This window comes from Panthera pardus, unplaced genomic scaffold, assembly GCF_024362965.1.
Source record: "Panthera pardus isolate Hobbes unplaced genomic scaffold, ASM2436296v1 HiC_scaffold_13, whole genome shotgun sequence".
NCBI classification, from domain to species: domain Eukaryota; kingdom Metazoa; phylum Chordata; class Mammalia; order Carnivora; family Felidae; genus Panthera; species Panthera pardus.
The window spans coordinates 63,111,960-63,124,299 of NW_026526688.1; the positions used below are offsets into that span (position 1 = coordinate 63,111,960).

At 38.3% G+C, this 12,340-nt stretch overlaps 1 protein-coding gene across 6 annotated transcripts in view; it reads right to left on the bottom strand.

Moving 5' to 3' along the window:
- Positions 1-12,340, bottom strand: part of KLHL2 (kelch like family member 2) — a 117,069-nt gene that overhangs the window by 86,868 nt on the left and 17,861 nt on the right. For 5 of the 6 annotated variants that reach the window (XM_053901150.1, XM_019441064.2, XM_053901149.1 and 2 more), the window contains exon 3: positions 6,054-6,160. In XM_053901150.1, coding sequence (XP_053757125.1) covers positions 6,054-6,160 — 107 coding nt within the window. Of the gene's footprint in view, positions 1-6,053; positions 6,161-12,340 lie in introns of those variants that run through there. The other variant, XM_019441065.2, reaches the window with a different exon arrangement.

A 12,340-nucleotide genomic window follows, 5' to 3' on the forward strand; every position in this document is an offset into this window, starting at 1 on the left:
GCCAACGGAATGAGAGAAGATATTTGCAAATGACAAATCAGATAAAGGATTAGTATACAAAGTCTATAAAGAAATTGTCAAACTCAACACCCAAAAACCATGTAATCCAGTGAAGAAATGGGCAAAAGACATAGACACTTTTCCAAAGAATACATCCAGATGTCTAACAGACACATGAAAAGATGCTCAACATCATTCATTATAAGGGAAATAGAAATCAAAACCACAATGAGATACCACCTCACGCCTGTCAGAATGGCTCACATTAACAACTCAGGCAACAACAGATGTTGACAAGGATGCAGAGAGAGAGGATCTCTTTTGTACTGCTGGTGGGAATGCAAACTGGTGTAGGCACTATGGAAAACAGTATGGAGTTTCCTCAAAAAATTAAAAATAGAACTACCTATAACCCAGCAATTGTACTGCTAGGTATTTATCCAAAGGATACAGGAGTGCTGTTTTGAAGGGGCACGTGCACCCCAATGTTTGTAGCAGTGATATTGACAATAGCCAAAGTATGGAAAGAGCCAAAATGTCCATCTACTGATGAATGGATAAAGATGTGGTGTGTATGTATGTATACACACACACACACACACACACACACACACACACACAATGGAATATTACTCAGTGATCAAATAGAATGAAATCTTGCCATTTGTAACAACATGGAAGGAATTAGAGTGTATTATGCTAAGCAAAATAAGACAGAGAGAGACAAATATCATATGATTTCACTCACATGTGGAATTTAAGATACAAAACAGATGCACATAAGGGAAGGGAAGCAAAAATAATGTAAAAACAGAGTGGGAGACAAACCATAAGAGACTCTTAAATACAGAGAACTGAGGGTTGCTGGAAGGGTGTTGGGTGGGGGAATGAACTACATGAGCAAGGGACATCAAGGAGGACACTTGCTGGGATGAGCACTGGGTGTTATATGTAAGTGACGAATCACTAAAATCTATTCCTGAAATCATTATTATACTATATGTTAACTAACTTGGATTTAAATTTAAAAAAAGAAAGTAAAATAAAATAGAAATCTCACTTATCATTCAAATGATAATCCCCATTTTCCTATTCTACTCACCGAATCATGTTCAATATGACAAAGGAAATCATCAAAAAGCACAAAAGAGTAAAAACAAAAATCCAATTATTTCCTACTAGATGTCAGATATTTTAGCCTGGGGTACTAAATAGGCCTCAAATGTATTTGTAAGAGAAACAACATTTTAAATTCCACATTTATAAGAAACAAGTAATTGAAAAACACAAGAACTCAAATGATATATGCTTCCTTAAAGTAAGAATTAAACCACCTGGCCTTGCTCTAAATAGGCCCATACTTCACAGAGTAAAATCCTGTGACTGTATCACACAATTACTTTTCACCTCCTTTCTCTACCCAAATACTTGGAACTACAAAGGGTAACACAATCCTTTTTTTAGGTAATAGAATTTGAATAAAAATTCCTCCTACAATTTATAGGAGATTAGAAACAAGGGCCAAAAAAGAACCTCTTCATGTTCCCCATTTCCTAATAGGTGAGGCCTAGGAAAACAAGAATAGGGTAACGACCTATGCCACTGCAAGCACTTCTGATTACCCACCGAGCAGGAGAAAATAAATATACATAATGTACGATGGAATGGCAGCATGCAAAGGTCTACTGGTTTCCTCGCTCTATTTTTTATAATAAAGTTTAACAGGGTTTCAGACCAAAAAACAAAACAAAAAGATACAAGGGATTCATAGCAAATCATAGCAAACCACAAAAAAAATATATGTACGCTAAACCACCTACACCAAATCTCCTTATCTTCCTCACCTAATCTCTGACAAGTGATGGGCTATTCAGTGGATTCAAAAGTAGAAATGTACAAAGACTGCCAGAAAAGTGAATAGCATCTATTGCTAAAGAACCAAAAAGTCAGGGGCACCTGGGCAGCTCAGATGGTTAAGCGACCAACTTCAGCTCAGGTCATGATCTCAGCATTTCTCAGCCCACATGGGCTGACAGCTCGGAGCCTGGAGCCTGCTTCAGATTCTGTGTCTCCTTCTCTCTCTACCCCTCCCCTGCTCATGCCCTGTCTCTGTCTCTCTCTCTCTCTCTGTCTTTCTCTCTCCCTCTCAAAAATAAACATTAAAAAAAATATTTTTTTAAGTCAAGCCTAATAAGTATATGAAAAGATGTTCAACATCATCACTTATTTGGGAATTGCAAATTAAAACTACAAGAGATGCCATTTTACACCCATTAGAATGACTACAATTAAAAAAAAATTAACAAGGGTTGATGGGGATGTGGAGAAATGGGAACCATCCTACATTAACAGTAGGAATGTAATATGGTACACCTTCAAAAACAGCATAGCAGTCATTGTTAAGTTTAAAGAAATTTACCCAGCAATTCCACTCCTAGGTATCTACTTCCATGAGAAATGAAAATAAATGTCCATGTAAACAATGGCACATGGATATTCACACCAGCATTATTCCCAACAGCCCGAAACTGAAATTAACCCAAATGTCCATCAACTGGAGAATGGACAGCCAAAATGTGATACATCCATACAATTTTATCTATTTAGCAATAAAAAAGAACAAACTGATAATAAATACTATAACACAGAAATAATTTACATACATAAACCCAAAATCATTAATGTGGGAATAAAAATGTTCCAAAATTGACTTATGGTGATGACCACTAAATACATTTACTAAAATTCACTGCCACTACACTGGAAATGTGTAAATTTCATAATATGTAAAATATGCATCAAAAAAGTTGTGAAAAAAACACAACTGAGGTATTCAATTCATTTTATATGAATCAGAAATTAACACAGTATCCCTATTTTGCATTTATCTTAGTATACCGCAATCTAAAATTTGACTACATGTAAAAGGTATATTAGACTAAAAACAACAACAACAAAAAAAAAAAAAAAAACAGGGAAAGTGAAATGTAGTTTAGGTCATAAGGTAAACAGAAAAGAAGACAAAGATATAACAAGATCTCCCATCTCTATTTAGCATGCATGTCTCTGGATACCTAAGGGTCAGGGAGATTGGAGACTCTAAGTGCTGCCTTTTGAAGGGAAAGGAAACTAACCTTGATCCTGCAGTTTTAAGTTACTTTGATCTTGCATTTTTAAGTTAATCACTATATATTTGTGTAGCTCTATAAAAAATAAAACATTTATCAAAAGAAATTCTAGTCTAAGCGTTCCTCAATCTTCTACTCTTACAAAATATAAGGACATTTAGAAATTTAGAGTAAAAGAAAAATAATTGATCATATGGTATTCTTATTTTTAATTTTTTGAGGAACCTCCATAGTGTTTTCCACAGTGGCTACACCAATTTACATTTCCACCAGCAGTGTACAAAAGTTACTTTTTTCCTACATCTTTGCTAACACTTGTTACTTCTTGTCCTTTTGATTCCAGCCATTCTGATAGGTGTGATTTGCATTTCCCTGATGATTAGTGATGTTGAGTACCATTTCATGTGTCTGTTGGCCATCAGTGGTCTTTTTTGGAAATGTCTATTCAGGTCCCTGCACATTTTTTACTGAATTATTTGGTTTTTGATATTGAGTTATAAAGGTTCTTTATATATTTTGGATTTACAAAAAACAACAACAACAACAACAAAAAACACACCAAAAGCATTAATTCGAACAGATACATTTACCCCTATGTTTACTGCATTATTTACAACAGCCAAGATATAAAAGCAACCCAAATGGCCATCGATAGATGAATGGAAAAAGAACATCTGGTATACAATATTAGCTGTAAAAAAAAGAATAAGATCTTGGCATTTGTACCACTATGGGTAGACCTAGAGGGTACCATGCTAAATGAAATAAGTCAGAGAAAGATATATACCATATGATATCATTTATATATGGTATCTAAAAAACAAAACAACAAACAAGCAGAAACAGACCCATAAATACAAAGAACATAAATAGACCCATAAATACAAAAAACTTGCGGTCACCAGAGGGGAAAGGGGGACAGGACAGGCAAAGGGGAGAAGGGGAGTTGGGGATACAGCTTCTAGTAAGGGAATAAGTTAAGAGGATAAAAGATACAGCATAGGGAATACAGTCAATGGCACTGTAATATCATAGTATGGTGACAGATGGTGGCTACAGTTGTGGTGAGCACAGCATAACATATAGAGATGCAGAATTACTATGCTGTACACCTGGAACTAATGTAACATTGTGTGTCTGCTATTCTTCAATTCAAATAATAATAACATAATTACTGCCAAAATTAATTATATATTTTCTATGGGCCAAGTAGAGTGCTAAGAAATTCATATATATGATCTGATTTAATTTTTATAAAAATCCTAGAAAGTGGGTAAAATTACCATCCTCCTTCTCCAGATGGGGAAACTGAAGCATAAGTTGATGATGTGAGTTTCCCATGGTTTCCAACAAGGAAATAGCAATAGCAGTGTCATGTGAGAGAATGCCACCTACAGGGGACAGCCCTACACTAGGGAATTCCTAAGTTAGGCTGACACATTCCAGCCAGAACCTTCCTCTCATAAGCCTGGACACTCTGTTTAGAACACTGTCCACGGGAAATAAATAAGATGTAAGATGTAAACCATGAGACTGAAATGAACCCTAGGACATAAAAATCTGACTAGTCCCACATTATTAGTATTGACTTTTCAAATCAGCCTCAGCTAAAGGCACCCTCCCAACTTGGCTTACAGCCCCTCCGCTATCATTCCTACATTCTTGATTATTTAACTCCGTTCAGGAACAGCAAGGCTGCAACAGGCTGAATAGTGAGGGCCTTCCAGACTCTCCTCTACTCCCAAAACATTAAGCCCATCCTCTTCACGTGGCCTTCTGGACTCCTCTTCATTGGTGTGAACCCTTTAAACCTATCTGGCTTCAGGAAATGTCAGATCCCCTTCTCTTCAGTGCTGTCCATCACAGCCCTCGCCATCTGCATCACTGCTTGGGCAACCAGATCTTCCATACTCTACTACATACTTAAAGTGTGCGTATTGTTACTGGGGGTGGGAAGCACACTTACACGATTGTATATTCCTGGAAGTATCTAAGCAAAATGTTAGGCACAAGAAATACTTCATGATTTCTAAAGTATGAATATCTTTTATTATTTGCACTTTTTCATGTAACTATATTCGCATTCATAAGTGTTTTGTTTTGTTTTTTTAGAGAGAGAGCACATGAGGCGGGGAGGGGAAAGAGGGAAAGAAAGAGATCTTAAGCAGGCTCCACACTTAGTTAGTTGGAGTGGAGCCTGACACGGGGATTGGTCCCCCGACCCTGGGATGATGACCTGAGCCAAAATCAAGAGTAAGACACTCAACCAACTGAGCCCCCCAGACACCCCTGTATTTATAAGTATTTTGTTTGTTCTACCAATACTCTTAAGATTATAAGCTCACTGTTCTATGACTTCATTTCTTTGTACAGTAATATATGTTTAATTTTTTTAAGAGAATGAGTGGGCAAGCATAAATTACTTTTTTTCCAGAAGTACTGAAGTCATTTTATATATTTTTAGTTACCTAAGTGACCACCATTTTTTTTTATATATTTAAATCAAAGGACATTAAATAAACATCTCTTTATTCACTGTAAACAATCAACGAAACATATGTGAAAATCATTTGGAAAAAAAAAATGGAAAACAGTAAAAGCACTTTTCTTTTGCCAAAATAATCAAGTGCCAAAAGTTGTTATAATTGGCAGGCAGGTAAACTCGGCCAGTATATGTAGATGTAAATACAACGGGGCAAAACTAGCATAAAACTATGAGTATGTGAATATAATGCACATATACACACATGATTACAAAACCGAAAAACAACAGGGAGGAGGAATTTGAAACAAAGCAAGAGCGTTTACTTCCATTACAGTACTTCATTTCATAACAATAAAATGTTAATAAGAAAAGAAAATGTGGAAAGAAAAGCCCAGATCTGTATACGCTTGAAAAATACCCAGAACTAAGACATTTCATACCTGTAAACATGGCATGAAAATAAGGACTACAGGCAGCCAGCACCACTCTGTGAGCAGAGATCTCCATGTCTTCAGCCACAATGGTGACATCACACAGCAAGTTTTGACTGTTCACAAAGCAGAGAAAGAGAAAATTTTAATGATACCAATAATAAATGTATTCAGCATCCTGTGCTAAAATATTACAGTAAAAATTGCAACATATTACACTCTTCTGAAGTTGAGACTTTTAAAACTGCCATCCTTTACTTTAAAACAGAATTCCTTAAACGTGAAGCGCACAGAAAACAGTCACAACAAAGACCCGACATGCATTGGGCCCTCACTCAGAATCCTAACTTTGTTCAACAGAGAAACCTTTCCCAACTTGATTAATGATTTCTCAACCTAAATAAATTACTGGCAGCAAACCATCAATGGATTGTAAAAGGAGAGGATGTTTGAATTAAGAACAGTTTGAATTAAGAAGTGGCAGATGGCAGTCTCACATTAAGATGAGACAAAATAAATTGTATGTAGAAAACCAAATTGGGTCAAAGTACCAAAAAAAAAAAAAAAAGATATTTAAAATGATGCTGGGTCATCAAGCAAAGGTAAAACTATATTCAATTACTCCCACTACTTAAAAGGCATAGAAGACATTTTAGGCTTAATTTAATCACAACATTTTACCAATGCCAACTATCTCTTTCCTCAAAGCTGGAAAACATTACCACGTACAAAATTAAAAAGCATTTTGTTACCTTAAAACAAACCATTATTCAGCAAGCATAATTATACCTCCCATTCTGAAATATCCATTTTGAGCCATTCAAAACCATACAGTGAACACTTTCTACATTCTACACAAACTGCTAGATGAGCTTCTCCCGCTAAATAAGAATGTCACAGGATATCTTTTTGGCAAAAAGTGGTGCTGATGCTTATTCCAGAACAAGCAAGGAGGCTGTAGCTCTAAAACTGACCTTACTGGTAGTCATGTCATTAATGACTGAAAGAGGTGTGGTGAACCCAAAAGTCCTTTCCACACCTCACACACCCAAGCATGAATTTGTGTGTATCCCACACACAGGTCACACTTGTCCCCTCCTCCACTATTCTATCTCCTACAAGGATGGCCTGCGGCCTGCTATAATTTTCTAGTAGCTCACAAGCAACATTTTCACGTGAGCTTAACCAAATCCTTGAAGTTTTCCACTTTTCCACACTGCCTGTTTCTGTAGAATTCACACCAAAAGTTTTTGGAGATCCTACTGGCATTGACTTTCCCTCCGGTCTAGGGGAAACTGTAAGAAAAAGGAGCACGGCAGCGCCGGTGATAACTGTGCTCCAGAGCCTCCCTGCTGATGAGCCTGCTGTGTCCTTTAGAGCAAAGTATGGCTCATGGGTGTCAATTTAATGGCTCAGGATGCTGTATGAGACACCAGGTAGGTCCCACGTTAGAGTCATGGAAGTTAGAGTCATCAAAGGTGGCATAAGGTCACTCTTCGTGATTCCTCCACTGTGAACACCGACAAAGTCTATGTCTGCTCTGAGAATATAAAAACCATACTGCAATTCTATGAATTCCATGGTTTCACAAGTAACCAGGGTGGGAAAATTCAGTGGTGTTTTCAGGAGGTTACTATGCAAGTGCTTTACCTGCATGTTTTATCTCATTTAGGACCCACCACAATCTTACCAGGTAGGTATTATTATGATTTTTACCCCCAAAATGTACAGCTGGGGAAGTCAAGGTTAAAGATGAACAATCAGCCTTAAGTCCCCACTTGTGGAATGCCAGGATTCAAATCCATGGAGTCTGGCTCCAAAGCCTTTTAACCACTACACAAAACCACCTGTGTGTTTTCAAGACTTGTTAAAGCTTGAATGAAACAGGGAATAAAAAGTATAAATCAAATAACACCAATCTATTATTTGGCATACTATATACTAGAAACAATTTTAAGTTCTGTATATAGTTTATAAAAGGCACAGTTTTAGTGGGGTTTTAGCACTACAAGCATATTCAGAAAGATCAAATTCAACAAAGCACTGCAAGATCATCTCTGACCTTAAGGAGTCTAGCAGAAAGGAATGACCGTGCCAAGATTACAGGATAAAGTAGAAAAAATCACTGTAAAGGTGCTATGGGGAAGCATCTAAAGCAGACTAGGGGTGAGAAAAGTCTTCCTGCAGCTACTGACCTTAAGCTGAGTTTTATAAACAAGTAGGCATTAGCGGGATAGAGAAGGAGCAAGGGAGCTCCTAACAGAGAGAACAGTATGTGCTACTGCATGGAGACGTGAGGCAGCACAGCACAATGGGGAACCCTGGAAAAAGGAAAGCAGAGAGAAAGAAGGGTGATCGAAGAGGAGGTCAGCAGAGATGCACACAGTCTCTCAAGGACGGGGCCATCCAGGTTTTCCTATTATGGCCAGTGCATCTGGACACAACTCAAACATGAGCCAAGTACATTTTTATGCCGATTTTCCTTTTGTCAGTACTAATCTTTCTTAGTGCTCTAGTTTCAAGATGGAACATAAGTGGAATTACACTTGGACACCCCAAAATCACATAATTAATTACATTTAGCTTCAATTACAATTACTTATTGATCAAAACCATCTAGCATAACACCTGCTGGCTGTCACATAATTAGCTCAGCCTTACTGGCTTATTAGCTGACATTAGTTAACTAGGAAGGTAAAAACACTGCCAAATCAGTATGTAGCCACACCCTGGGTTAGGTCACACAGAATCTAAGGGTCACATTCTAAAACAATAACATATTTGGTTCTAGTGCTTCTTTTTTTATCTTTTTGTGTCCAGCAATAACGTATTTTATTTTGTAATGTTTTTCAATTTTTTCAATATTTTTTTTTTTGAGAGAGAGAAACAGCATGAGCAGGGGAGGAGCAGAGAGAGAGAGGGGAACACAGAATCGAAAGCAGGCTCCAGGCTCTGAGCCGTCAGCACAGAGCCTGATGCGGGGCTTGAATCCATGAACCATGAGATCATTACCTGAGCTGAAGTTGGATGCTTAACCAACTGAGCCACCCAGGTGCCCGAACAATAACATATTTTAAAACGGCACTCAAAGACAAGAGAGACCAGGAGCATTTGGGTGGCTCAGTGGGTTAAGCGTCTGACTTTTGATTTCAGTTCAGGTCATGATCCCAGGGTCATGGGATTAAGCCCTGAGTCAGGCTTCACACTCACATGGATTAAGATTCTCTCTCTCCCTTGTCCCTCTCCCCCGCTCCCGCTTGCTCTTAAAAAAAAAAAGAGAGAGAGATCTGACCAGCTTTCTTATCTTTCAGCCAGTGTGTATCTAACTGAGTATGGCCCTTACCTCTTTCCAAATGTGCATGCTTGTAAGTAGTACAATAACTTTTGGATGAGGAGGAGGACAGGTACACATGAAAAGTTTGGCAATAAAAATTAAAGTGAGTTTCTGAGTTTATATTCCTATTACTTGAAATTCAATGAAACAATGAATGATAGAAGGAAAAGTCTTCCAGAATAGTAAGACAAATAATTGCTATTTAGCAAAATTTGCATCTATTCATTCATCAAATATCCAGAGTGGCTACTGTGCGCCTAGCACTATGTTCATTTACCACAATAGCAAGGCAATGCCCATGACAGCAAGGAGTTCCCAGTGGAGTGGGGAGAAACAGACAAGCTAACAGCTAATTACAAAAATGAAACTGTGACTTTTAAGATGGGGCACGTGTGGCATGTTTGGGAAGATATAAGAGAGGCGAAGCCCAACCTTAAGGTGGCTTTGCAAAGGAAGATGCCTCTAAGCTCAAATGTGGAGAACAAAAATTATATAGGCCTTTTGTAAAACCCAAATTGCCTAGAAAAATGAAAGGCACTCCAAAACCTAAATGAAACAGCATCATGCAAATTGGTCCTTCTCAGGAAAAATGCTGCTTTGAAAATTAATGAAACATGCCTGACATACCAAGACATCCTTTAGTTTCCTGACACAAAGTCACAAATTCCTAAGAGGAGAAAAACCGATCACTGCTGTGTACATATCAGGCTTTCAGAGGTCAAAAATAATTAGTAGTCACATGAAACAAAAATTGACTTTCTACTGGAAGCCGGCACGGTGAGGCAATCACATGGCATCTGTCCGTCTGTCTTCCTCGGGTGCCACGGAAAACCTAGAGGCACTTCCTGCCACATGGAGTGGACTCGGTGGCTCGTGAGACGAGGCTTCCACCACAGCCCAGGGGCAAACCCCATACCACGGCCTGGAATGTGTCCAAAGTCATCTCTGGAACAGCAACAGGTGTTAGGATAAAGAAACAATAGCAAGACATAAAAAGAAACGAGGCAAGGGGTCAGAGGTCAAGGAAAGAAGCCAAGAAGTTTAAAAACTGGTCAGGAAGCAGAGGGAGAGCCAGATGTGGAGCTGCTGTTCAGGACATGGCTGCATCGCCGAGTACTGGTCACTCGGCATGAAGGGAGATGAGCTGGTTTAAAGGCGAAAGGCTGCACAACTGCTGACTTAAATTAGTCATATTTAACCAACCCTCCTCTGACAATTTCATTTAACAGACAACGGAGATGCAATCTGGTTTATAATGTCAATAATCTCGAAGATCAACAGAACTCCATGGCATGTGTCACCACCATCTTCCTTCTTTTTCTTCTTAAAACTATGATGGTTTGATTTTGATATGAATTTAAATTTCTGTGGCAGTTAAGCACAGGGAAAAATGTAGAGGCTGGGTTTACCCAACACAGATTCACCACCATAGTGTAAGTCCTGATAGCACAGCCCCCTCAACAGATTTGCACCTGCTGAAATTTTCAAACAGAAAGCAGGAAGTGGTGACAATGTGGAAAGTTGTAGGACAACCTACTACAGTCAATAACTTAGAAACTGCCTTAAACTAGCAAGGGTCCCAGAATATAGAGATTATTCTTTTCAAACAGAATCAAGACAGCAGAATGACAGTGAGGGGTGTCTGGGTGGCTCAGTCGGTTAAGCATCCGACTTCAGTTCAGGTCATGATCTTGCAGTTCATGAGTTCGAGCCCTGCATCAGGTAAGTTTAAGCCTCGCTTTGGGTTCCCATGCTGACAGTGAGGAGGCTGTGTGGGATTCTCTCTCTCTCTCTCTCTCTCTCTCTCTCTCTCTCTCCCTCTCTCTCTCTGCCTCCTCATGGGATTCTCCCTCTCTCCCTTTCTCTCTCTCAAAAAAGAAAAAAATTAAAAAATAAAAAAGAGTGACAGTGAAAAATGACAAAACGGAGCCACTGGAAGGCACACAGGAAAGTGTGTTACTAAATACCTGCAGAGAAGGGAAGGTAACATCTCCAGATTTGAGGACCTACAAGAACACTTGGTCACAGTTGAGAGAAGATGAAAAGAATAATTAGAAATAAAATGAAGGAAGAGATTAGGGACAGAGAAAAGCTGGTGGGGAGAAGAACAGAGAAATGAGGAAGGTGAAGGATTTCGGGGGGTAGGGGCGGGAAGAGTAATGCAGCAGAGATGAGTTTCTGAATATGCAGATGAAAAGCCTCTGTGGTAGAAAGTGTAGGATGCATACAAAGGAAACTTCCTCATTACAAAGTATTTTTTAATTGGTGAAATAAATCATAAGCTACTCTTAGCTATAATAAAGAAAAAAGCCAGAGTAAGATCTTCTGATTTTCTGATTTAACAGGCATAGTAAAAGCGAGCTCTGAAGCCGGTAGGTATTCAACAACATAAAGAAAGGGAAAAGAAAGGAGTTGGGTCAGTAAACTCATTTATTACTATCCACTATTGGTATTCTTTGAAATGTTCAATGATCCTATCCATGCTCAATAAACACCACTTAAAAAGAGATTAATCACATGTGCTTAAGAAACACTGCAGAAGATTACCAGTTAAAGTGAGACTAGAAGTTTCAAACTGTATCTTAAAATTTCTAAATAAACAAGTCTATTTGATTTGGGGCTCTACCCAACTGCTCTATCTTTCAAGGAATGTTTTACATCCTACTCTAGTATAACATGAAAACAAAAGAACCTGGCAATGTTTTACTACAGAAAAAAATATATGTTCGAGCAATAAAAAAAACTCACATCGTATGTAACTTCCTGAAATCTCTTTTAAAAACAGTCCCATAAAGGGGTGCCTGGGTAGCTCAGTCAGTTAAGCATTTGACTTTGGCTCAGGTCATGATCTCATGGTTCCTGAGTTTGAGCTCCCCCACTTGCACTGTCTTCCTGTCTCTCTCTCTCTCTCTCTCTCTCTCTCTCTCAAGAATAAACATTAAAAAAAAAAATTAAAAACAGT